At 41.0% G+C, this 27630-nt stretch overlaps 3 protein-coding genes across 3 annotated transcripts in view; 2 read left to right on the top strand and 1 right to left on the bottom strand.

Annotated features, from left to right (window-relative positions):
• Positions 1–17356, top strand: part of Tbh (Tyramine beta hydroxylase) — a 30712-nt gene extending 13356 nt beyond the window's left edge. The window contains exons 2-4 of the mRNA XM_065227799.1: positions 15329–16593; positions 16656–16843; positions 16913–17356. Coding sequence (XP_065083871.1) covers positions 15329–16593; positions 16656–16843; positions 16913–17237 — 1778 coding nt within the window. The 3' untranslated portion in view covers positions 17238–17356. The remainder of the gene's footprint in view (positions 1–15328; positions 16594–16655; positions 16844–16912) is intronic.
• MED8 (mediator complex subunit 8) lies at positions 17357–18329 on the bottom strand. Its single transcript, XM_065227816.1, has 2 exons — positions 18046–18329; positions 17357–17971 (listed from the first exon to the last, which is right to left on the bottom strand). The coding sequence occupies exons 1-2, from the start codon at positions 18211–18213 to the stop codon at positions 17384–17386; spliced, it is 756 nt and encodes a 251-aa protein (XP_065083888.1). The 5' UTR covers positions 18214–18329; the 3' UTR covers positions 17357–17383.
• Positions 18330–23064: 4735 nt separating this feature from the next.
• Vps50 (vacuolar protein sorting 50) lies at positions 23065–27628 on the top strand. Its single transcript, XM_065227781.1, has 5 exons — positions 23065–23464; positions 23549–23845; positions 23910–26147; positions 26228–26343; positions 27002–27628. The coding sequence occupies exons 1-5, from the start codon at positions 23408–23410 to the stop codon at positions 27372–27374; spliced, it is 3081 nt and encodes a 1026-aa protein (XP_065083853.1). The 5' UTR covers positions 23065–23407; the 3' UTR covers positions 27375–27628.
• Positions 27629–27630: the final 2 nt, after the last annotated feature.

Genomic DNA, 27630 nt, shown 5'->3' with positions numbered 1-27630 from the left:
TTTGAACTCGATTGGCGTCTCCCCGTGGCCGGTGCACCAGTTCGAAATACGTGTTCCGATTTTTTTTTAATTAATTTTTTCAAAGTTGTGGCCTTAGGAAAAAAAAGTCCATTTTTTCACCCTAAAAATGCTTACAAAATCGTGGATTAAAAATCCATTTTTGACAAAATCGAAAATGTGGATACGTATTTCTAAGCAGAATATAATTTGAACAAGAAAACCTAGGCGATATCCAAATTTGATGATAACTGGTTAGAGTTATTTCCCACGCCAGTTTGAAAAACCCCGTTTCGAGATAAACGCGTTTAAAGATACATGTTACATGTACATGTACATGGTACATGTTTTAGGAAATCGCTTCGTAAAGCGGTAAGGAATATTGTGGCGGACTTGGAGTCTTTTCTAAATTAAAGTATACATCCCAAGGAACATTTTAAGCTAAAAAAAATGCACTTTTTTGAAAAATCAAAGTGTACTCCCCCCTTAAATGGAAACTACTATATGCGATATACTCAAATTTGGGTTATTGGGCTGAACCCCGGAATTGAGGGAAAAGTACTTAATTTTGGGTAGTTTTTCATCTCCGTGTATCCGATAAAATTAGTGGTTTACTTGGATTGACTTTGACGTACGAGACATTTACGAAAGAAACCATTATTTATGTTTTCGACATTGGTCCTTATGAATGCTCAGTGTTGATATCACGAAAATTTTATTTTGACAGATCGATGTCCAACTATGCCAGCTTTTTGCATGAAGTTCCACATACCTGTTATGTGCTCACGTACAAAGTCGCTGATCCATCGAGCGCTCCGTGTGCGAAAAGAGAATGACAGAAAGAAATACGAAAGGGATCAGTTTCAATAAGTGACTGTTTCATCAGATTCCCCAGCTAACCATACTCAAGCAAAGTAAGAATATAGAAGCTATATTGCGACTATATGGTTACTTGGGTACTCATATGGCCGTCAGAATGGTTCATCGGTTGCGAAGTGGAAGTATTTTTGAAAGTGATGCGTTATATTTCTCAATGTTTAGATTCTATCCTAACGTTACCTCAATGTTATATCACAGACAAACAGCCACAACACATTGAACATTTCTCATTGTAAAGTCTACCGCCATCTGTCGTATACACTGTGATGGGCATTACACTCAAGAGATGGCTATAGTGTGTAAATGTCAAACGCAAGGGAATTGATTGTGTGCGCCACAAGTGGCGGTACTACCAACTAAGAAACATTTGAATTGACCGTTAAAAGCGTTTTCGATGAACATTTTAAGAGTGTTATGTCTGCTTGTTGCTTGTATGTGATCATACCTTCACTATCGCAACTTCGGGTAATCCGCGAAATGCTAAAAAATGTGCCTCGACCAAATTGGCACAGCGACGCCCTATGCGCTCTCTGACCGAAGCGCAGGGCTATATTTTGAAAAAGTAGGCGTGAGTCTAAATGGCCGAACTCTGGCACAATTTTGGATCACCTCAAGTGAACAATTATGCAAAGTATCATGTAATTCGGAGAGGGAAAAATAAAATCAATTCGTCGGTTGGCGGGGTATTGCTCACATGTGAAATAGCGCCAAAACATTATTCGTCAGCCAATACAACGAATTTTTCGACTAAATCAATTCGAATCAAACACGGAAAGGATTTATGGGATTAATCCCCCGGTCACAATGTTCGATACATATAATTTTATATCAGTACCTTTTCGTTGCAATGGGATATGGGTGCTCAATACTTTTCAATCTTCCCAGGAATATCACATTGTTGGGAATTACATTCTATATTTCTTTAGATTTCTCGATTCCACGTTCCATGCAGAACAGGCGTCAATTTTTACTCGAAATACCGCCACATTGTGTCCGACCGCAATTACATTAAGCTTACTAATTACAGCCTTCTTACAACTCGTTAATCCAATTTAATGAAGTTCGCTCCTGTCTATGTCGCTTGTTTCAACACCGACAGCATCCTCGTCACAGTCCCCGTTAAATAGCAACATAGACACAAATTCAGAAAAAAATAAATAAGTTTCGTACTATAACCCTGAAGACTTCCCAGAACCCAGCATCGTATCCAGCGGCCTATGAGCCCCTTGATGTTGATGATGATGATGATGGACACCCACGTTCACGTCCACATTACGGCTATCATAACTGATGGTGATCCTCGCACTTCACGGCCTTCGTGGGTGGCTTTCGATGCTGAAGATGAGAGGCGGAAAACGGTTTTCAAAAGAGCAAACATTCCTTAACACCCCTCTAAATGGCATTCTCGTTGGTTTGGTTCGTTGGTTGCTTGAAAGGTGGCGGTGGTGGCAGCAAATGAAATTCCTTGGCGCATATTTCCCATCATTGTCCTCCTGGTGCCTATTCTATCCATTATGGCGTCTTCATCGTCTTCGTCATAGTTGTTGGAAATGAAGGAACAAACGGGTCTTAGTGTTCTAGTCTTTCCGGGAAGCATTCCTGATGGGGAAAGCCCCAGTACACTAAATTGGTTCTCAAATTCTGTTCCGCTCCCACCGCCTCCCTCCCATAGCACCACACGCGCTCTGTTTGCAATGCATAACTTCAGGCGCACCCAGCCGTCGTCATAGAGCAGGGAAGACGAGCGAGCGCCACAACAAAATCACATTCCATCACGTTTCGATCATCATTCATTTTTTACACATTTTCCCATCCTGAGAACCTCTCAACCTTCGAGATTCTCCTTTTTTATCATTATTCTCTATAATGTAGATGCATGTCGGAAAACTCTGAGCTCATTATTTCTTTTTTGTCTTCATCCAACCTGGTTAAAATAGGACCAGGAACCGAGGGGAAACACGCTGCTGACCGCTTTTATGATCATCGCACTCCCTTTTTAGCATAAGCATTAAGCAAGCATGTCTCCTCCAGCATGTTTACTGCTTTCCACTTTTCACTTTATTTTTAATGACGACGGAAACAAACCGGCGACGACCTTGCGAGGAAAGTTTCGTCCATTTTTACCTACCTAGTAGAACAAATATCACTTTACTCGCCATTAATCGACCGGTCGTCCGTTCGGTGGTGTGAGGACGGAAACGCAGTCAATGAGGGATCCGTAGGCAAAGGGAAATCTTCTAGGCTATTAATACATACTGCCATAGGAAATTTTAGCTGTATATCCAAAAAGTCATATAAATAATTCACCGTCGCTCGTGAGTAAAAGTTTCGCGTAACACGTGAATTTGGCTGACGGTACCTACATCCAACGAATACCGCTACAACTCAGCTAAACTTTTCTGATATTTTTACTTGGAAATCGGATACAGACACCCATGCTCAGTATCGAAGTTTGGAAGCGTTGCCCGTTCCTTGCGCTGAGCAGTTCCAAGCCAAATGGCAAAACAATAAATTTTTGGTTTGACCTTCTTCGATTTGCAGGAAACTTTGCATAATTGTGTTACACGACGCCTTTGACATTTTTCAATAAATGTCAGCACCACAACATCACTTCTGATTGGAAGTTGTAGAGAAACATAAAATGTTTCTGGGAAACCAAAATTCCAAAAAAGTATTATATTCTCAAATATTTCAAAATATTCATGTTCAATTTTAATGATTCAAAAAAATATCGTGACAAATAAGAACTTCGGGAATATTTAAAACCATGGACATTTGAAAAAAAATGAAAATCTTTATTAAAAGCTAGTAATGGCAAACCGCGGTCCATAACATTTAATGGCACATTAGAACAGCCAGAACAAGTAATTGCATCTAAATTTTTGCCGACAGTATTTCATTCCATTGAATTGGTCGATGAACCTGACGAAATAAAGCAACCTGTTAATAGTAATTGCTTTTCATTAGGAAAATCGGCTGGAGTATACAATGTTAATGCTAGAGTTATTCAAGATTGCTTTCATGTCAATTGGCCGCATCTTGCTGGACCTTATTAATGAATCATTGCAGACTGGACATGTCCCACACATTTGGAAGGAATCCTTAGTGGTTCCTATTCAAAAAGTTGCTGGAACGATTAAAGCCGAAGAGTTTCGTCCCATCAACATGTTGCACAATTATTAGCAACTCTTTGTTCATACCAGAACAATCAGGATATCAAGAAGGTCATTCTTGAGAAACCGCGTTGAATTTGCTATTAGCGAAGTGGAAAGATAACTTGGAGCGTAAAGATAAGATTGTTGCTATTTTTTGGAACTAAAACGCACTTTTGAAACAATTTCTACGATCAATCAAGTGCTTTGGAATTACGAGTGCTGCATATAAATGATTTGAAAGCTATTTGTGTGACAGGACTCAACGGACTCTTTTGAATGATTCTGTTTCAAGTCCCGTTGGGAATAACCTTGAAGTGCCCCGAGGAATTGTATTAGGGCCCCTTTTATTGATTATTTATATTAATGGCATTTTGCTGTGTTTCTTCCATATTCTACTGTCGTATATCAAATGATAGTGCGTGACTAAATTGACAGTGACGATGAGCTTCGAATAAGAAAGGGGCTCTTCAAATAATGGTCATATGAGAATTATTCGAATTATATGAAAATTAACAGCACTGTTCTAAGCGACTCACCCCTTGGATCTTTCCGTAAAGCGATGAACGTTCCCTAGATAAACCGATCTGAGAAGCTCTGCAACAGAACGCTTCAGCGCTGCAGAATTATCGCCGGCTTGGAATCCTCTGTTAATCCCTATATTTTGACAACGCTTGATCGTCAACTCTTCTCTCCATGCCAGTGGACCCTGGCCACCGGAGGGAGATCATGATTGGATGCAGTGTGGAGGGCTCTGTTCCCTCGTTGAGGAGAAAGACCCTACACAGTAAAAAAAGTTGTTGAATATTACATCCAAACTGCTGCTACCAGGTCAATCCATCGGTTGTGTAACATAACGTTGAACGAAGTACATCGATTTTGCGAACAAAATTACATCCATTGATGTAATATTGTATCTGCCTTTTGCTATTACATCATTATTTCATACATCAGCTTGAATTACATTGATCGATATTACATTATTTTTTTGCTGTATACTCTTCAACTGTGTCTCAGATTTTATTTCGATTAGAAGTGACGTTTTCATGCTAAAGTTTATTGAAAAATGTCAGATACCATTGTGAAAAAAAAATAATTACAAGATCCAAAATGGCAGAATTTTAGCAGAAATAAATAATTATGCAATGTTTTATGCAAACCGGAGAACGTCGAGTTTTATCGATTCGTCATTTGGCGTGGAACTGCTCCGCTATGATTTTCTTCCTCGATGAATGTTTCATAAGCCGCTGCCTCCGAAATCAATTAAATTACCGAAGTTTTGTCACACATATGGATTGGAATGGACCACTTCATCAAGCATTTTTAGCGTGACTATCTACCAGCGATTTCACAAAACTGGAACAACAAATTACTATTCTAATAGGAAACGCACGACTTTTTGCTACTTTTCACATGGTTCTAGAAGAAAAAATCTCAAAACTGACCAAATCATGGCCTCCGTGGAGAATAGAAAAACCATAGAGGTAACTCTAAGACCAGAAGGTCCCGAAGAAACGAGCTCAAGTTTTTGGCTCTGCTCTGGTACCAACAATCAATACGAAACTAACTATTTTAAATTGGCTCACTACTTGACTAGCCTATTGGTCTCAAGCAAATCGATTAACGTACCCCATTCTAGAATAAATTCCAGTGCTACACTATGTATAGACTATAAGCAACAATCAATACGAAACTAACGATTTTAAATTGGCTCACCACTTTAATAGCCTATTGGTCCCAAGCAAACGATTAACGTACCCTATTCTAGTTGAAATTCTATTACTACACTATGTTTGTTTTGATTCAATATGAAAGTTTGACAGATAACATCAGGGGTGTGTGGATTCATGCAGAACATGCAGGGGTGAGTGAAATAGCTTGGGACTGCTTGGGACCGTTGTTCTGGTACTGAGTGAGCCAAAAATAATAATGATTTTCTTCGGGACCCAGTGGTCTTAGAGTTACCTCTATGATATCACTGCGTGTTGGAATTAAGTGCGTGAGACACCGGCGATTACCATCGCTCTTATGTGCGTGAACAATGTGAATACATAAATATTGTCAATATCGATGTAATCACGTCAATATAGAATGTATTGACAATACCTACGATTATTGTCAATAAAAATTGTCGTGTGGGGTGCACTTAATGTGTACTTAATTATACTAGAAACATGGTGTATAAATGAGGGTGTGATGCATTCAAACGATGATGTGTGCTTAACTTGACAACAGATATACACGCTAAGATCAGATAACCCAAATATAGGTTTACTTTACCCAAATCAGGCGTAAACTGCACGAACCCAGATATAGGTAAATTTTTTAACCCAAATATGGGTAAATTTAAATCAAATTTGCATAAAAATAAAGCATTTATGGTTCACAAGAACCCATATTTGGGTTAAAAAAATTTACCCATATGTGAGTTTGTGCAATTTACGGCCAATCTCGGTAATCTCTTTGTATCGTCTAGGTAAACTGATCTTAGCGTGTAGGTGTTCTAATTTAGTTAGGTGCATGTATCCGCTAATTTGCTGCAGATCTCGTCTCTCTAGGGTGAACAAACTGGCTGTCTACAAACAAATCATTGCGCCTGCGATCTTCTACGCAGCTCCGGTGTGGGAATCATATGCACAAACTCACAGGAACAAAATACAGGTAGCGCAGAACAGGGTATTGAAGATGATCCTTGATCGTCCATTCGATACCAGCAGCATTTCCGACCTTCATCAAGAGGCTAACATTCCTAAATTAGATTTCAAAATTGATGACATTAAGACTAGGTTTGTGCAGAAATGCAATACATTAGAACATGCTTTGAATGAACAGGCCTGATAGGACTAGGAACTATAAATAATAAATAAAATTTCAAATGTACTTAAGTTGAAAAGACGCATCTGTGTCACTTGTCTTTTCATATTTATACATGTAAACCACATAAAATTACAAGATCATTTCAACTAAAAAAGGAAAATCATCTGATTTCAAAACAACTGTCATCCGATTGCGTTGTAACATCATTCAAAGAAGCGATTTCGATGTTTCGGTTTGAATAGTCTGAGGTTTCATTCGAACATAGAACTGTATTTCGGTACAGTGTGCATCCTTCTTTAGGACCTTAGCCTCCAGTTATTAAAGGCACGCCTGATTTATTAAGTGCTAGACATTTACTAGGTAAAGAAGTTGGGTTGGATCCCGAAACAAATCCTCATCCCAACTTACAAAAAATCAAAGTTTACTTCTGTGAAGTAAGTATCACATAAAAGGTGCCAATTTCGAAATTCCTTAACAAGTTTATAAATGTTTCACTGTCCTTTTAGAGCGATTTTTAAACGATCGAAAGTGATTGCTAGGAACGTATTCATAAAGCAATTGGAAAATTGCCGTAAAAGTTCTACGCAGATGTCGCCACTGCATTGAAGAATCAAAGTGACAATTGACTCTCAGATGGTGAGTGGGTGAAAATGGTAATGATGTTTTGATATCTGTCAAATTGCATGACATTTTTTTTTAGTACATCATCATTTTTGTAATTGCGGATCTTAAAACTAGGTGTTGCATGACCAGTTTTGGCTTTGCTTTGAATTCAGTCGCTGAGTTGTTGGAGTTGGCCGTGTAGAGCGATTTTCCCAAATCGTCCGTATAACAGTTCTCACTTCGCAATGTAGGTGGCGAAAGCTCGCGAAAGTTTCACTATAGGACGCCAATTATGAAGCAAGAAAGTTATTTAAACTTCAGGTAATGTTCTCATAATCCAGACAATGTGTATGCGTCCCTAGACCTAACGACCACTCGATCGTTTATAAATCGCTTCAAAAAGACAGCCAACTGTTTTTAAAAGAGCTGATTTGACTTTAGGTAAAGCATGTGATACTAGCACTACTAAACGTAGGCATATTTTTTGGAGGATGAATAAATATGTTCAACCGATTTAGTATAGATAAGAAATGGTTGAAAAATAAACCGTGTTGCTACTAATAGTTCTTACAAGCTGATCATTCTTAGCATTAGGACCTTCGAAGCATGGACAGGTTATCTTCGTTGACTTTCTTTCTCTTGAATCTCCACGGATAAGTAAAGGGGGGGACACCCCTCACCATCCCTCTCCAAAGGGGGAGTTTGGTAAAGAGAGATGAAAAAACCGATTTGTACCTTCCTTAAAAGTTGTCCTAGCTCGCTTGTCTAATATCTATATACAATCTTCACACTGCCGTACTCTAACGGAACTATCAACTCTATGCTTTCATCTACTCCATCTATCGTATAAAAATTACCACTACAGTCTGTTATTTGAAATTAGCATCTTCAACTATACTTAAAGTAATTAATGTGTTTTGAAGTAGTACTGACGGTACTTAAAATTATCTATCCGTAATTAATGCAATTAAAAGTATTGAAAATGAAATTTCGACTGTTATTAAAGGAGTTAAAAAGTAGTTAATGTTCTGCATTGTGTAATTAACGTATTTTTTTTATTAAAGTTACTTTAAAGCTGGGTTTAGACTAGGCAAGTCAAATGATCAACTCAGTTGAATTCAATTGGCTTGAAAAGTTGAGCCTGGTTCAACTTTTTTCAATTCAAGTCAGTTGAATGGCATGGTTTACACGTTCAATTCGCGTTCAAGTCAGTTGAATTCAACTGACTTGATCAATTGACTTGCCCTGTCTAAACCCAGCTTAACGCTCTTGGGTCATTTGTGACTTGTCCGGGGGTGAGATTTGAACTCGTGACTTTGGCGTGAGAGGAATGGATGCTAACCACTACGCCGCCCTAATAAAAATTGTATGGTTAATTTGCTTAACGACGTGTTCTGGGTATCATCCAAATCATTTGTGGAATAGTTCAATGATTTGGGTTATCGTTCGTTTATGGTTATTTTTTATTAGGGCGGGGTCGCCCCCATTTTTATTAATGTAATTAAAGCAGTAGTTAATGGAATTAATTTAATTACAGCCGTTGCCTGCGTTGAAGTTAAAGGTTATTGCGTGCCCCTAGAGTTTAGGTAAACTGTGTGTGAGTACCATGATGTTAGACTTTGATTCCCAGCCAGGTGAATTTTGCTTGAAAATAAAATTTACCTACTGGTCTACTTGGTGTTGTGTGTTGTATGATGTCAAGAATTAAATTGTTAATCTGATCAACCTCAGGGTAATATTAGAATTATTTAGAACAAATAAAATCTATAAATTCTGGTACTGCATCGAATAGTAAGGAGTCCTATTATATATATATATATATATTACTAAGGACTGCATCCATTATTGGTTTTAAAAAATCCATCCCATCAAATTCGTTAGATTCTTTCCTTCTCATTCCTTTTGAAAAAGTTACAGAATTCTAAACATATTTTCTGCAGCATTTTACCCACATTTAACTAAATTTTTGAAATTCTACGTAATGGATATTTAAACTCTCTGTGAATACTGTGTCAATACTTTTCAGCTTTTGGATGATTTCAGCAATGTTAACAAGTTATTTGCTTTACATAATTTATTTAAACATGTGATTCATAACCATTCTAGTACTGTAAATAAATTCTAGGTGATCATACTGACCGATTTTTACGAGCGATTGGCACTTCACTTTGATTTCAATAGCATTATGTCATGGTCCTAAGTAACATTGAGAGATTTTCTTCGTCGACTTTCTCTTTGTATCCCCATGCCCATTCCCAGATATTTTCAGCACACAGATTGATAAAAAAAAGCTTTTACCTAGCATCTACTACGACAAACACAACAAGAAACGGGTATGTGCTCAAGTTATTAACAAAAGAGGAAGTCGACGAAGAGAATCGATCAATGTTACTTAAGACCTACTGCAATGTTCAGCTCGATAGAGTTCTCCAGATGCACAAAAGTGTGCGTGAAAGAACCTTTTTGGTTCTTCTTCTTCTTTTTCTTCATTTTTATATAATGGTGTTCGTGAGATTGCGCTTGAAGATTCCCAGAGAGCAGGAATGGACTTGGCTATTTCAAGCGTACCAGTCGATCGTTTAAAAATCGCTACAAAAAGACAGCCAACTGCTTTTAAATCTGCTGTTGCTTGTTTCACTAATTAATATTGTGATATAACCACCTCAGCTTATTATCCATTTTTTGGAGGTTGAACTTCACAGTTTAACCAAATTTCACATTATTTAAATGGCAGATTCGCAGGATAAGATACAGCTTTTCCTAAAAGTTCAATTTGAGTTAGATCTGGAATCAGGGCCCAACAGCTTTTGTAAACAATGACTCATATCGATAATTTCTAGAGATTCAAGGTGTTCGCCCACGCACCAACATCCTCATCAGGTAGGGTAAGATTTCCCCTATCCGATGCTTATGCTGTTCTGCGTGGGCGTGCCTTGAGTTTCCAGAAATCATCGATAGAAGCCATTGTTTACAAAAGCTGTTACGCCCTAATTCCAGCTCTATCTAGAATTAACAGTTACTGTGTTGCATTTTTGTGACATTCAAATGCAGTTCTTTTCGATGCCTCATTCCATTCATGGTGGGTATATTGGCGTTGACGGCACCGTCGAAAAATTTGCTCTTCCAGCAAATTTAGACAGTTTCCTATGGGAATTTTCAGTGGAGTGAAAGGATAGTACAAAGTCCGCCATGTTTCACGCACAGTCTGACGTTTGCTTATGGATTTTCTCATAGGAGTAAAGAGCTACAGAGTCGCCGTCAACGCCAATAAATGGTGATACAGCTTTGTCACTATATAGGCGAGGAGGTCGCGGGGGGGAAAAGAGCAAATTGTAAACAAACTCGGTCGCTGTCCCATACACGCTCCTTCAATGTTACTCAAAAGTGAGTAAAAATCTACTCTCTTTCGGTAAAAGTGGAACTACTCTAAAGTGAGTAAACCTATAGTTACTCACTTTTGAGTAATGCTAGCATTTGTCAAAATCAGAGTAACTTGCACTCAGTTCTGATATGCGGTAAACAGCATATCTGAGTAAATGTTACTCAGTTCATGTAAAATTGGCCGTTTTTCAAAATGAGTAATAAATTGTTTTGATATTAATAATATTTATATGAAAAATCAAAACGATAGAACAAATAATTTTATTAAAAAACAAAAGAATCTGCATTTCAATTATGTCCAAGACGTCCGATGTATCATCCCATCACATTTTCTAGATTTTTTTTTTTTTTTTTTTCCTTTGATTTGTTTTCCGTCGATCTTGTTTTCCGTGCTGAGCACCAATGCTACCGACGCCAGAGAGGCAGCTCCCACACCTGGACCCTACCTATCGACCCATCAACTCATGAACCGGGGACCAACGGCTTTACTTCCCTTCCGAAGGAAGGCATGATCAGAGATGTTATGCCTCAGAACATCCCGGCGGCGCCGACTGGGATTGAACCCAGGCCTGCTGGGGTGAGAGGTAATCACGCTTACCACTACACCACCGGCGCCGCTTTCATTTTCTAGATAACCCTCTTGTTTCTGTTCCAATTCCGGAGGATGGTTCATAATGATGGGCCGCTTCAATGTTTTGAACCGGGTGTGTAAAGATCCACATTTGGAGTATTGGAACGGTAAATCAGCACTGCTGGTATTGAACTAATGATCATGTTGATTGTGGGATTTTAGTTCTGCTACATATCCTGGAACAAATCTTTGATACACGGGGAGATGGCCACCAAAACCTTCTAAAAGGATTTAATTAGGTGCTTTAATTTTCAAGTGCTTCATTTTCTTACCTTTTTAACTTAGAGAACGAATCCTAACCAGCAGCCACTTGATCCATTCCTTTCTCCTAAATTTACAAACATGAATGGGAAATAGGAAGTTCCATCACCGACGAGATTTTTCACTTTTGTCCAAGCTTTTGTCACAAGCATTTGACATAAGCACAGTGAATAAAATTTGTGCAGGATTACTCAAAAGTGAGTAAACATTGTTTTTAAACAAACAGAGTAGTAGTTACTCACTTTGCTAAATCAATGTTACTCAGATTTTGACATTTTGTACAAAAATACCAAATTGAGTAGAAGTTACTCACTTTTGAGTAACATTGAGCGAGCGTGTACAAAAATCCAACATGGCTGAATCATGAATTTGACAAATTAGAACACCTATTTGTAGTCACCTTGATTCCATTCCGATCATTTCAGATTGCCACGCTTATTCTGGCCAACTCAAAATTGAGTCGAATGTACTCATCTCAGCGGCAAGCAGGGCTACTCAAAATTATTTGAGCCTTAAAGGCCCAAACGCAATGTGGGCGGAAGCGGAACGGAAACGGAAAGTTTGACAGTTGTCACAAATGACATCAAGCTGCCTAACCGAAGTCGATTTGGTTCTAACTTGTTTTCAATCCGACAAATAGGCTTACTCAGATCGGGCTATTCCGCTGCCGCTGCCGTTCCGCTTCCGCTGTCATTGCGCTTGGGCCTTTATGTTGACTCACTTTTGAGTAAACGACGTTCTCACGTGGACTGATTCAAATCCACTCAGCGATATTTTCAGTTGCGGGGCGGGTTTTGTTTTGATTTTATTTAAGGAAATGAAAATTGTCTGCTCCGGATTCATTCTACCGGAGCAGAAAATGGTTCAACACCATTGCCCTAAGCAATTTCTACTTACCTGAAGGAATTTCCGCCCGTTTTGAGTGAAACATTCACCCGTTTTCTATGACGTTTCCTCCAACATGGTTGACATTTTTTCTAAGTCCGGGATTTTGCTGACTGAGTGGCTTTTACTCAGTTTGACATTTCCCGTTTACTCAGTTTTTGACAACTCGATACATCGGACGAAAGTGTGAGTACGATCGACTCACCCGGTGAAAGAATTCTTGGGTGATTTCTGACTATTCTTCCAAGAGAATTCTAAAGAGTTCGAAATAAATTCCGAGAAGAATACCAATCGAATCGAATTTTGAGGGTTCAATCTCAAAGCAATTCTGAGAAGAGTTTCAAAGTTTGTGATGGATTTTTGTTTTGAGAATTCTGAGGAAATACTATGGGGATTCTAAGGAGAATACGAATTGAATTTCCAATTGAACGCAAGGACGAAGTACAGGATTATTCTAAGCAGAAATTTCTGAGGTTAATTGCATGGAAATTCTAAGCATGGATTTATGGAAGGAGCATTCAGGGAGTATCTAGCAGAATCCATAAAAAAAATCGAAAATAATCTACCTTATCTAATCATGTCTTATTACTTCATGCGTGAATTTAACGATTTACAAAGTCGGAGATGCTTAACGTCAAATATCAGACTTAAAATGAAGATTTTATACGATAGATGAAGAGATTCAATTATAGAGTTGATAGTTCCGTTATAGTACGGCAGTGTGAAAATTGTATATATAAAGTAAAAAGTGAGCAAAGGACAATTTTGAGTAGAAATACTCAGAGGGAGAGATAGGCGGAGAAAACAAAATACAATTCGGCAGCAGGGATTTGTACCTAAATTATCTTGCAACCCTTGCTAGAAGCGAAGACAACAAATCAACTTTGCCAAAATCCAAGCGACAGATACAGTAGTGCCATAGAGGTTACTCTAAGACTAGAAGGTCCCGAAATAACGTGCTCAACTTTTTGGCTCAGCTCTGGTACTCTCTTCGGTCCCAAGCTAATCGATTCACCCCTTGAAACATAGGAAAAACCAATAACCCCTCATTTTATCTGTCAAATTTTCATAGCGAATCAAAACAAACATTGCGTAGTACTAGAATTTCGACTAGAATAGGGTAAGTTAATAGTTTGCTTGGGACCAATAGGCTACTAAAGTGGTGAGCCAATTTAAAATCGTTAGTTTCGTATTGATTGTTGGTAGTGCTGCGCTTGAGTGAAGGTGGAAACAACGCATAGAAAAATGAGCAAATACACAAACCTTTCTTCTGAGGATGTAATCTTTGCTATCAAGTTCGTTCGAAGCATTTACCTTTGAGCGGCAGATGACGCGAATGTACCTGTCTCATACGCTATAGTCCATTTTATGAAATGGCAGGAGCTGGTTTGCCTGCCAGAATTTGATGATATTGATATTGCTTCTCACAGCCGTTAGGTAACCGCCTCCTGTCAAAGTTCATTCATGAGTTGAACCAGAAACGTCTCATAAAATGCTCTATAGCGTTTGTATGATAAATGGAAGAGTTGTCAGTCTTCTTGATATGAAGTCTTTGCTAGAAGCCAGCATTTCAGATGACTTATATTTTTGATTCGATTTACGTGCAAAATTATAATTATAATCTTGGTACCGTTAATTAACCAACTAAGATCAATTAATCAATAGAGTTAGAATAATGTGTTTGATTCCAAAAACTAGTTGAATTTGAGAAGCACACGAAACATAAAGGTGATTGAACTTCTGTTCGATTGCAATACTCTCAAATTTGATCTAGTAAGAATAAGAAATCCGCGAACAAATTCTAATAGGAATGCTCGATTGGCTCAGATTTTGGCAGTTCATTTGGCTCAAAACATTCTCCGCCCATCTCTCTCTCTGAGTATTTCTAATTTTGAGGAAGGTACGAAACGGGTAGTTGTTTACGTCCGATGGTGACTTGAGTGTGAAACAATCGATAGAACTGTTTTCACACATCAGAGGTACATGGGCATATTGGCGATCATCCCTTTTACCAGTGGTGGCAGGGGGAAAAACCCCTCACTCCAGTCCTCATTAACGGATGTGCTTGGTAAAGGAGAAACCTGTACCGTGTACACATTTCACACTGCCCACTAATAACGGTAATATCAACTCTATACTTTCATCTCCTCATCTATCGTTTAAAATTGTCCACTTTAATTCTGATATTTCAGTACCCACATTTCAAAGAGGCGTAATTGCTTTTGTAAACAATGGCTTTAGCTGTCGATTTCTCGCAAATAAAAGCTCACCTCTCTTCTAAATCAACAATGCTAGTAGCTGGTAGAGGAACCATCCATCTACCTGCTAGTGTTATTAATTTTCATGAGTGAGGTTTTATTCGCGAGGAAACGCCGGCTAAAGCCATTGTTTACAAATGCAATTACGCCCCTTTGAAATGTTGGCACTGATGTGATGTTAAGTATTTCCAACTACGAAAATAATCTATTTCCAAGAATTTTGTTGATTGTTCTGCAAAGAATTTCTAGAATGCAATATAATTTTTGTAAAAGCTTATTTGCCTCTAAGTTTAAGAGAAGGGGAATTGGTCTAAAAAAAAAATCTTGAGATCATTCTGAAGAAATTCCGTGAAAAGTTCATAACAAATTATCAAAGTTATCTACCTAGATGTATCAAATATTTAAAGATTTCGAACGCAGAATCAAATTCAAGATCATAAAATAATTCCCTCCTCTTTTCTCAGACATCTCCTCGAACCAGATCCACACGCTCAATCTGGACCACCACAAACTCAAGCTAACATGGATGATGGATTGGTACAAGAAGGAAGTCCTGTTTCACGTGCAGAACACCTTCCTCCACGGGCGGTATAAATTCTTCGCCATCGGATTCTCGCCACGAGGCGAACTGAAGCGAACCGACCTGTGTATATTCTCGTCGGCCGGAGGCGGTGCCTTCAAACAAGTCTTCGATACATACACCTCGCGGGACTTCAATCGAATCTACGTGGACAGCGAGCAGAACTGCGACGTCATGAGGATCGATGATAACTCGGTGGCATTTCGGAGGAAGTTCGACAGCTGCGATCCACAGGATGTGAGCATCCACGGCGGGACGATGTACGTAGTTTGGCTACGGGGGAAGAAGGAGTTGGATTTCGGCAAGAATTGGACCGTGATGCCGGTCATTGGGAAGGCGGATCGGGGCGTGTTATCGGTGCAGATCTTGCGAGCGGATTCTATTACGATTCCAGAGAAGAAGTCAACGGTGAGAAAGGTGGAGATTGCCCTGGATAAGGCCGAGATTCCGACTGCTGAAACAACGTATTGGTGTAAGGTTCAGCGATTGGGGGATTGGTTAACCGGAAAAAAGCATCATATAGTGCAGTTTGAGCCGATCATAACCAATGAAAATGTTGTTCATCACATGGAGGTGTTCCAATGTGTAACGGATTCGAGTGTGGATATTCCGTTGTACGAAGGTAGTTGCTCCGATATGCCGGCGGAAGCTAAGATTTGTAATAAGGTGATGGCCCTATGGGCGATGGGAGCTGGTCCATTTACGTATCCCCATGAAACGGGTCTGCCGATTGGGGGGAAGGACTTCAATCCGTACATACGGCTGGAGGTACACTTTAACAATCCGGAGCTGAAGAAGAGCATCGTGGACAGTTCGGGGATGCGGATCAACGTTGTGTCCAAATTGAGGAAATACGACGCTGCGATCATGGAACTTGGACTGGAGTACACGGACAAAATGGCCATTCCACCGGGACAGGTGGCTTTCCCGCTGACGGGCTACTGCATTGCGGAGTGCACCAAGGTGGCACTGCCATCTGGGGGTATAACGATTTTTGGGTCCCAGCTTCATACCCACTTGAGGGGAGTCCGTGTCCTAACCAGGCATTTCCGGAAGGGAGTGGAACTAAAGGAGGTAAATCGAGACGACTTTTACTCTCATCACTATCAGGAAATCAGACAACTGAGGTACCGACCGAAGGTTCTGCCGGTAGGTGGCGACGTCTTTGGGGGAGAAACCGCGTGAAATTTTAAAATTGTGCATACTTTTAGGGAGACGCTCTAATGACCACCTGCTACTACGACACCCGTGGGTACGAGACGGCCACACTAGGTGGATTTTCCATTAGTGATGAAATGTGCGTGAACTACATCCACTACTATCCGGCAACGCAACTGGAGCTGTGTAAGAGCGCGATCTCGGAGAAGTCGCTGTACAACTACTTCAAATACATGGCAGAGTAAGCATTGTCCTGCATATGTTATGTTCCGACAAAAGTCCCTAACCATCAAACATTTCCAACCCACAGAGTCGAAAAACAATCTCCGGTCATCCCGGGCGGGGGCCGCTCCGACAACTACCACTCGGTTCACTGGACCAAAACCCGGGCGGATCAGCTGTTCGAGTACTACCTGGAAGAACCGCTGAGCATGCAGTGCAACCGGTCCGATGGCTTCCGCTTCGAAGGTTTCGACTGGGAAGGAGCCCCGATCACAGAATTCACTCCACCCCGGAGCACCCTCCGCGGCAACTGCCAGATTCCTCCCGAGCTGCACTGGTTCAAACCGCTGGAGGTGGGCCACTGCGACGCCTTCGGAGAATGCATTTATGAAGACGAGAAAATCAAAGAATAGACTAAATCTGTTACCAATAAAATGTGAACTAAAGTAGGTTTAAGTTGAGAGAACAAGTTTCCTGCACAAAATAGCTTTCACAACTAGAGACACAATAAATTTGTACAAATAAATCTAAATCTACATAGACATAAACTTTGTTTTATTCAACGATAAGGATGCACCTGGTTAGCCGACTTGATATTGGTCTTAATTCCGGAGGGCATCTTCCCGAGTGGTCCCGCTCCAGGCGAAACGGCACTCATAGGCGACGCTTGTCTGATAGCCGGTGGAATCATAATACCCGCGTTCGGAACACCACCTGGTCCCACTGGAAGTGTTAACCCGTTGCCCAAGCCCACAGCCGCTACCAGCGCTTGCGTATCGGCGAGCGAACTGGTCTGCTGAATGCCCGGTCTCGAAGAGGCTTCCGTATCCCATTCCTCCTTCGCTTTGCTAACAATGTCCCACACGTGCGAAATGACCTTATTGTACTGAGCCACCTGCTTGGCGGCCGTATCCGAGAGCAGATTGTTAGCTTTAGCTTCGTGCGCCGCCATTCGGGATTCCGCTCCGGGGTCCGGTTTCGTTCGCAAATAGTCCGGCACCAAGTCATGTGAAAACACCGGAATACGACCTTCCGTGAGCTGCAGCAATGCTTCATCCCTTTCCGGCGTCAACAGCAACGGTAGGACGGTTAGATTACGAAGCGGTGTTCCAATTTCCGAGGAAAGAATTTTCGACAAACCAGTCAGCTGTGGAACCACCAAAATCGTTACAACTCAAATCAAGTACATGGGAAATTAGCTCATCTTTAGTAGATACTTACATGACTGGAAATCAGCGCAAAGTTGTCCAAAAATGTAGGCCAATTATTGATGGTTTCGTATTCCGATTCCAGCCGGTGAATCATGGCCCCAATCGAGTGCTTAAGGTCGTTGAGCCGGTTGAGGACAGCTTCCAACAGCATGTCCATTTGTTTCTCTTCGCGCTGCATTTTGAATGCTCACAATGGACTCGAGAATTTATTCCAGAAAGCACTAATTATAACGGAACAAGTGCGAGAATTTTGTACAATTTTATCCAGATTTAGCTGGTGTTCTCGGTGTTTATAAACAAAGTTTTGCGACGACGCGACGACAATCTCATGCAGGTTGCATTTGTTCACTAAGGTAGCGTCATAACTAACAGTGGAAAAGGATATCCCTACGGTTTCAATAAAATCAGAATGGCAAAGAAAAATTAATCATATTGTCGAGCAGTTTTGCACGGCGAATGAGAACACCAACATTTGAGTTTAGTTAACTCATAAATCAAATATGTTTTATGATTATTAACTAAACTCAAATTGACCACTTTGTCAAGCAGTTTTGGCGTGACTTTCTACCAGCGATTTCACAAAACTGGACGAAATAATTTATATTTTTTTTATGAAACGCACAAATGTTGGCTACTTTTCTCGAGGTTCTAGAAGAAAAAATCTCAAAATAATGTTTTATTTCAAAGTTCGAGTGGTAGCAAACGTCATTTTAAGTGTTCGAATAAAGTGGTTAATTTGTTTGTTCTGATACGCCGTGCAAAACTGCTCGACAATATGATTAATTTTTCTTTGCCATTCTGATTTTATTGAAACCGTAGGGATATCCTTTATATTATAAAGTCTCTGGCAAGATTCACTAATAACAATTCAATAATTATTTTTGTGTCCCTACACATGATTTTTTGCAATGTGATAAACAAATGATATACATGTGTCGGGCACATAGGTATTATGTGTACACATAAAATTCATGTGTAAGAGCACCGCTACGGCAGTCCCCATACGGGCCCCTATCTCTATTTCCGAGCCCTATATAGCAACTTAAACGCTGTCCAGACTGGAGAGTTATAACATGTTATAACGGTTGTCAAATAATTGCAACACAGAAATCAGCATCAAGATAGCGCTATAACATGTTATAACTCTGTAGTCTGAACGTACTATTATGCCCGCACTGGTAGTAGTTAAACGGGTTTGGGAAATGAGAACGCAACAAAAAATAAATCATGAGTTTTCATATTTGGCGCCCCACTACAACTTACTCTGCTCTGGGTCGCTATTATGTTTGCTTGTGACACCACCGGCAAACCGACATGAATGACCATACAAAGTATCATCAAATTTATGATCAAAGCACAAAACTGACATCTGCGGTCGTGTTCGTGAAAATTGTGTATCCTAGCCATGAACACGCATACTAAATGTATGAGTTGGTTCGTGTCTAATCTATTCCGGGCAAATTATTTTTATCTAGATAACAAATTTCTATGGTTTTGACAGATGGGATCGCTGCACATTTGAATCCGCCGTTATGGATTCTCGATCAAGAGTTAAGTTTAAGTTTCATGTCGGTTTGTCGGTGGTGACACTGCTGCTTTTGTTCACACTTTTTCGGTTTACATTGTGTGGTTCAGTTTACGTTTCGCTTTGTGGTTCAGTGCATTCCATTGCGTTTTGTGAGGATGAATACCAATGCAAGAGGTGAAAGCTGGACATCCGAAGAAGATACGGTGCTTTGTCTTGCGTGGTTTGATGCGAGGTTTGATGTGTCTTAGGACCCCATCACAGGAACAAAACCAGAAGGCAGAAACGCAGCGGCAGTAGTATAAAGATCCTAGCATTCCAGGAAATCCACGATTCTTTCCAACACGCTACAACCATAGAGGTAACTCTAAGACTAGAAGGTCCCGAAGCTATAAATAAGAACAGTTGTTTCACAAAACTCCACAAGAGATTTCAGCGCTGTTGTCTCTGTCATCCTGATGTATTCATGCATGACTTTTGCAAGCTGGTGGATTGCGGGGATGCATTTTTGAAGGCCAGCTAATCCTAGTTTACCAGCCACATAAGGCTTTTGCACGCAGGGCTTCTATTTCTGCAACAATCTTTGTAAACAAGTTTTGGGACATTCGAAACCGCAGCCGAAACTGTGAATCGCTATACGTGGGATTCTCGGAGAAATAATCCTAAAACAGTCGCTCAGCTCCTACATGAGCACTGAGAACCCCTGTTGATTTTTTGCCAGCTCAAGATCCTCCAACTCAATTGCTTGTCTTCTTCCACAGCTCTTAACAACAGTTCATGCACAGACAAACAGACATAACACTCGCAAGTTGTTCATCGAACAAGCATTTAACGGATAATTTAAAAGTATCGTAGTTGGTAGTACCGCCATCTGTGGCGCGCATAGTCATTTCCCTTGCGTTTGACGTTTACACACTACCGATATCTGTTCAGTGTAGTGCCCACCACAGTGTACTCAACAGATGGCGGTAATGTTTTAGCGACGATGTTTTACAGTGAGAAATATTCAATGTGTTATGTCTGTTTGTCTGTGGTTCATATGTCTGGAAAAGATAATGCTGTACAACTTCAATGTCTTTATCGTCATTTAAAGTGATGGAATCAGCTGCCTCCGGGAAACAATCTATCGTCGATGCATTTGGAATATTGATGATAAAACTACACAACTACTGCACATTGATCGACTGATAAAAATGAAATATTACAACAATATGACAATGTTCTTCGTGGTGATATTGTTTTGGGTTTTAGCAACACACGGTAGAAATACATTACTCAAGTCGCTAAACTCAAAATAGAAACCAACATGAATCACCGGTGGAAGAATGGGGTGCTAAGCTAAAATAGCCACCTAGATGGAGTCTTATTATAGGGATAGAGATAGCGTCTCCTGTGGCGGTGCTCTAACCACACATACTATTCAGTTGACTCTTAAACTTCCTGAGTGCATTCTGTTTATGTGTGGACACATGAAAATCATGTGGAATTTTACGTGGAAATTCGCCAATAAAAATGTGTCGAATTTTATGAGTGTTGCATTTTATTTGACCTGGTCGTGATCATTCATCACTGGTTAGGCTCATCGTTGGCTTTTTCATCCGGATCGCACAGCAACTGTTTGGAAAAAGGGACGCAAAAATCAATCAACTCACAAGTCAGGGTGTGGACAACCAAATAGTTCTTATACTTACACTGATCCACTTTTTGACATGTCATCTCTTTATAAATTCAGGCTCTTTACACTTCACGAACTGCATAATCATCAGCTGACCGGTGAAGGCCATTTCACTGATAAATGATCTTCTTGCATGACCCGAGGCCTGACCAATAAATGGAGCAAGGATGACAAATGCCCATTCAGAGATTCCTGAAATCGCATGGAGATCTAGGAGAGTAGGAGGAACTAGGTGAAATAAAGTTGAAACTTCCCTTACAATTTATCTTATTTAATTAGCCATTTGTTACGAGTTCTGATGAATGTGGGCGTCTTAGTGGAATACCTGTATAGTGAGAGAGAGAAGGATTAGAAATTTTCATTTAATTCCACTACCTTATTTGCTTATCCTTGACAGATACGCGTATTTCGTCTACAATGTGCAGGCTTCTTCAGTGTCGAGTATTAGTACAAGACACTGAAGAAGTCTGCACATTGTAGACGAAATACGCGTATGTGTCAAGCATAAGCAAATAAGGTAGTGGAATTAAATGTAAATTACTAATCCTTCTCTCTCTCATTATTTTAGACGAGGTTACAGCAGAAGCAATTTAGCTCAAAATGGACATGGCCGCACGTTGAGATTTTTCATCCAAAATGTCATTGCAACATTGGATTTAGGATATTTGAAAAGCAGGAAAACATAACAACTTAAAATCAAGCATTTAAAAGTTACAACCTTCACAAGACTACTGTTTGAGCACAATTAACACAAGTGTAATGCCACGGATACACTTGTATGATAATCTATGATCGTGAGCATTATTTGTATAATAAATTAACCTCTTCATTCGAGCAGTTAAAATGACGTTTACTACCACTCGAACTTTGAAATAAAACATTATTTTGAGATTTTTTCTTCTAGAACCTCGAGAAAAGTAGCCAACATTTGTGCGCTTCATAAAAAATAGAAATTAGTTGGTCCAGTTTTGTAAAATCGCTAGTAGAAAGTCACGCCAAAACTTGCGCCAAAACTGCTTGACAAAGTGGTCAATTATGAGCACATTCAAGAACAATACAAGTGTAGCCATGGATGTCCTCATAATTTAATATACAAATAATGCTCATGCTCTAGTCTGTCATACAAATGCCTCGAGCTTATTTTAAAAGTACTTATCAATGAATTGACCCCTTTGTCAAGCAGTTTTGGCATGACTTTCTACCAGCGGTTTCATAAAACTGGACCAACTAATTTCTATTTTTTGTGAAACGCACAAATGTTGGCTACTTTTCTCGAGGTTCTAGAAGAAAAAATCTTAAAATAATGTTTCATTTCAAAGTTCGAGTGGTAGTAAACGTCATTTTATCTGATCGAATGAAGTGGTTAATTAACCACTTTATTCGAGCACTTAAAATGACGTTTACTGCCACTCGAACTTTGAAATAAAACATTATTTTGAGTTTTTTTTCTTCTAGAACCTCGAGAAAAGTAGCCAACATTTGCGCGTTTCATTAAAAAATTTAAATTATTTCGTCCAGTTTTGTGAAATCGCTGGTAGAAAGTCACGCCAAAACTGCTTGACAAAGTGGTCAATTGCATCCAACCTCGCATCCAACGCAGTACTTTATCGGAGTACTTGATTATGAGTGGTTTCGTTTCTCCGTGTCATAAAATGAATAATAACTGCTCGACTTATTAATTCTCTGATGGATCTTCCTGACTGAATACCACCCTTCCCATACTCCATTCGCATTTGCACAATCTCCCGGGGCACCGATAGTGACGTTTGTTTTCTGATGGGCTTGCGATGATGTCAAATCGATGTCAACAAACTCCCCCGCACCCGTGATCCATTCGCGACCTTTCCCTTTTTCTTCCAAAAACTCTTCTCGAATTTTGGCTTGCGCTGGAATTTCAAACATTCCTACTGTATTCGTCGAATCAACAAAATATAAAGGTGAGAACCGAAACGGCAACATATTGTAACAATAATTAGTGATATTAGTAAGAGTCTGCACCAGCAGCAGCAAGCGAAATCGGTGCGGGGGCCTTGGGCTGACAAACCTTTAGAAGAGTGTGAAAAATGTCTTCGTAGCAGCAGCTACTGTTATAGGTGGTGATTGTGATTCATTGCAGTACGTAACTTTCTCTTCCCATTTTGATCGATCCAACTAAAAACAAACGGAATAACAATGGATCGCAAAGTGGAAGAGATCAAGTACAAGGTGCTGGATCTGATCAACAAGAAGGTGAGTTTAAGCTTCAAAGCTGGACAGATCTTGGAACTGGGGTGAGGAAGGATTGAAAAATGCGATTTTTTTTTCCGTTCACAGAAGGACGTGAAAATCCCCAAGATGGGCTTTACGGATTACTACGTGCAACATAATAGCGTTCAGCCCCAGCAGAAGCATTCGTCCGTGCCGGGGTCCAGCTCGTCCGGACGAAACTCAGCTGCGTCCTCGTCCAAGTATGACTACTGTTCGTTCTACGACGAGGAGGATGGTGAGGGAAAAGAGACGGTCGATGGACAGAACAAGGACTCGAACAGACTGTCCGATCAGGAAATTCTCGAATCCACCGAAGCGATCTACTTCGATGCCGGTAGCAAAACTGGCCTTCACGAGCTAACAGTAAGATGATTTTGGAGGGGGTTTTTCGCGTTTGTTTTGTTATTGCCTTTTGCTTTGTTTGTAGAAACTATCAGAAACAGATGGACTGCTGAATTGTCAGTGTATTGAGAAGGCGATGGGTACTTTGAAGCAACAGCATAAGGTGATCTCGAAGAAAGTGCTTCAGTTGATACTGGAGCAGCGTCCGGCTTGTAATGAGGAATTTCAGCGGATTCAGGAGACGGAAAGTTTGTTGAGGGAAACGATTGCCAAGTGCCGCAGTACCAAGGACCATCTGGACGGGTCGAAGAAGCTTCTAACGACGACAAATTTGGAAATTTTGGCTGCCTACAAAAAGCGCCAAACGCTGCTAAATCTGCTGAAAACGCTGAACGCCTTAAAGAGCATGAGGTCCATCGACCAGCGCCTACAGAAGCGTCTATCGGAGTCGGATTACAGTGGAGCGATTGCAATTTTGTTGGAGAACAAGAACCTCTCCGAACGATTCCAGCAGTACAATTGTATCGAGTCTTTGTCGACGAAGCTGCAGGATACGTTGATGATGAGCGAGATTCAACTGGAAGCAGTACTAAACGAAGTTCCAACGGGGTTTGATGCTAAGAAGTATAGCAAACTGCAGGAAGCGTACAAGTTATTGGAGAAGCAGCTAATAGCAATGGATCAGTTGCATATGAACTTCATTTCCTCAATCCACACGGCGGCTTTCACGGTGCTGAAACAGCATATGGAAGCAAGCTTGGAAGACAACAAGCAGAAGCTGACCTTCGAACAAATGTGTGAGAATGTCCCATGCGAAAAGTACATCCACTGTTTGACGGATCTATGTAGGGGCTTCTGGAAAATTTTGGTTTCGTACTACCAGGTTCGATGCTGGCATCAGAATCAGAAACTTTACGAAAAAGGAAGGGAGGCACAGCGCAAGGAATCGGTTCAGCAGTCCAACGAAAGCTTCCACGAGGAATACATTCAGCAAAAGCTGGAAATGGGTCAGTTTCGGCTGTGGAACGACATCCAGTCGAAGATTTGTATTTTCATCAACAGCACCAAGCTGAGTTCCTTGAAGTACGAGTACTTCATTCAAATCTTGGCCATCGTCCAGCGGCTGAAGAAGGTCGGAATCGAATTCTGCGAGGATCCCTCCGAGAAACTGATGGAACACATGCAACGTCATAGCGTGGAGTTTTTCCGCCGGTATCACATCGCTTGTCTGGAGGAGATTGGTCTATTTTTCGACCACGAAGTATGGGTCCCGATTGGGAGCTTCACCGACGTCAGCCAGCTGCAAGAGTATAAGAACTTCAAACATGCGCTGATCAAAAATCAAAACGGAACCATCCGCAGTGGTGGACGATCCTCGAGCCAGGAGAACAAATCACTCGACCCACTAGGAATAGGCAGCTCCAATCGCCCTGTTAACAGCACTTCATCTGTCCACTCGCAGGATGAGAGCTCTCTGTACGGCTCATGTGGCTATTTCCTGCGATTCACTGAGAAAAGCTCCCCCTTCGATGGGGGTTTCGATTGCACCATGCTTGAGGAAGACATCCTAGCTGGAATCGCTGACGAGTCATCCTACTACTACTCGGAAGATAGCAGCGACAACAACGAGAACTACTACGATCAAAGCCCGGAAGCGAAGCAGAAACCGCTTCCAATCGCCACCACCTTTGCTCCTCAAAACTCCTCATCCAATCTCCTCACAGTGTCCAATACATCCCTGACCGTACTGCGGTGCATCGGACGCTATCTGTACTTCTGCAAGCTGCTACAGTCGATCGCTCCGCACATCGTCATGTCCATGACGGAGCTGCTGGACTTCTATCTATTCTCGGTGCACGAAATTTTCTCCCGGGACCTTCCCGTGCCGCGAGACAATCTCTACTCTCCGGCACTGAAACGAATCCTTTCGCGAATCCAAACCACCATCGTTCCAAAACTGCGCAAATGGCCCCTCTCGGACGAGATGATCAAGGAAGACCTCGCCAATCCGGAACTGATGTACGGGCTGCAGAAGCGAATCGTCGCGGCGGAGAGCTGTCTCAGCTTGATCGGGCAATTCCGCCTGATGGAAGAGTACTTAGGTGGACTGCTGCTGCAGTCCGATCCGTCCGGGCAGGATCAACTCCGGAGGTATCTGGCGGAGGCCGTCGAGTGCATTCCGGACGTGCGAAAGCCCATCTATATGTGCGTGACGGCGCGGGTTGTCGACATCCAAAATGTGCTGCACGCCATGGGGAAGGTCAAGTGGGACATCAACCACGTCAACGTGCAGCACAGTTCGTACGTAGATACGATGAATCGGGTGAGTTGGGGCGGGGGATTATTGATATGGCGATTTGAGAACGTTATTGAACGGGGAATGTTTTTTTTATTTTGTTTTAGGGAGTGCAACACTTTGCCATGCGACTGGAGGAAGCTTCCGGGCAGCAGGCCAACATTCCAAAGGATGCCCTCTGGGACTGTTTCGTACATGTGCTAACGCATCTGCTGGTCGAAGGGTGAGTACAATCGACACGTTTCTCCTCCTTTCTTCGGTCTATCACTAGAATTGATCTTCCACAGTTCGGTATTCTCGTTTGACAAGCAATCTAATAAGATTCGTAAATGTTTTCGCCTTAAAGTATACTAGAGAATCGTTCTCACATAAACGAACCCAGCTAGAAAATCCTTACCCCTTGCACCCAAACTTCCCGCATGGCACGTTGTACAGTTACTGAAAATGAAATCAACTCAGAGAGTGGAGTCACTTTTACTTATTCGATTTACGGTTAAGCGATTTGCAGTCAATTTAATTGTTATGAGAAAGTTTGAACATACTGAGGGTAAGCACATATCAGCGGCAAGAGACGTGTGTGTGTGAGAAACTTTACGAAAAAATCTAAGGGCACCGAAATCTAGATAGAGCTGGAGTTAGAGCGTAACAGCCATTGTAAACAATGACTTCTCTCGATGATTTCTAGGAATCCAAGCCACGCCTACATAAAGCAACATATCCATCGAGTAGGGGAAGTCTGGGCTTATAACTGATCAGTCTGGCCAGCGTTTCAATTCTCCCGACTGTTGATGGATATGGAATATATCAACAACCAGTGTCCACGTTATACCATTTAAATTTCAAAATACTGAAATCCCCACCTCGATTTCCTCTGATTCCAGCTTCTCGAACGCGAAGAAATGCTCCCCCGGCGGTCGAGCCCTGATGCAGCTGGACTTTATTCACTTCATCTCGATCCTGGAGATCATCTCCGCCGACAAGTACCCGGAGCATCGGGCCTACGTCGAGCAGTACATCAAGGCGTACTACCTACCGAAGGACCTGCTGGAGGAGTGGCTCACCGAGGCCTTCGGCCGGGGCTATTCGGTGAAACACCTGACCGGGCTGGTCCAGTGTGCTTGTAGCAGTGATAAGAAAATACGCCAGAAGCTGCTTGCCCTGGTGGAAAGCACTGGCAGTATTAGTAACAATAACAGTGGTGATAATGCTTCTAGCAGTAGTCAACGCGAGCAGGATCTGAACAAAGAATCTTAAAGTATTGCTTAAGTTTAATCTTTTCTCTCTCTCCTTTTTCTCACGTACTGACACGGTGGTTTTCCATTTCTGTTCAATCTTTTTAGATAAATTAATTTAGAAACTTAGATGGGTTCCAAGCAACAGCATGAAAAAAAAGACATTATCATATTTAGAGCAATCTCTGTTGTTTTATTAATAATTTTATTTGACATAATATATTCCCGAAGTTTATTTTATTCGACAGAACAAAGCTATGTACATTAAATAGTAAATA

The sequence above is a fragment of the Ochlerotatus camptorhynchus genome, unplaced genomic scaffold, assembly GCF_037179485.1.
Source record: "Ochlerotatus camptorhynchus isolate MF236.1 unplaced genomic scaffold, CSIRO-AGI_Acam_v1.1 ptg000276l, whole genome shotgun sequence".
In the NCBI taxonomy this organism is placed as follows: domain Eukaryota; kingdom Metazoa; phylum Arthropoda; class Insecta; order Diptera; family Culicidae; genus Ochlerotatus; species Ochlerotatus camptorhynchus.
The sequence above is the reverse complement of the archived record's forward strand: the minus strand, read 5'-3'. Positions and strand labels throughout refer to the sequence as shown.

Excerpts from the sequence above, each read along its gene's own strand:
- MED8 (XM_065227816.1), bottom strand. The coding sequence starts at position 18,213 with ATGCAGCGCGAAGAGAAACAAATGGACATGCTGTTGGAAGCTGTCCTC. Across the intron at positions 17,972-18,045 it reads TTGCGCTGATTTCCAGTCAT|CTGACTGGTTTGTCGAAAAT; the intron begins GTAAGTATCTAC and ends GTGGTTCCACAG.
- Vps50 (XM_065227781.1), top strand. The coding sequence starts at position 23,408 with ATGGATCGCAAAGTGGAAGAGATCAAGTACAAGGTGCTGGATCTGATC. Across the intron at positions 23,846-23,909 it reads CTGGCCTTCACGAGCTAACA|AAACTATCAGAAACAGATGG; the intron begins GTAAGATGATTT and ends CTTTGTTTGTAG. Across the intron at positions 26,344-27,001 it reads ACGCATCTGCTGGTCGAAGG|CTTCTCGAACGCGAAGAAAT; the intron begins GTGAGTACAATC and ends CTCTGATTCCAG.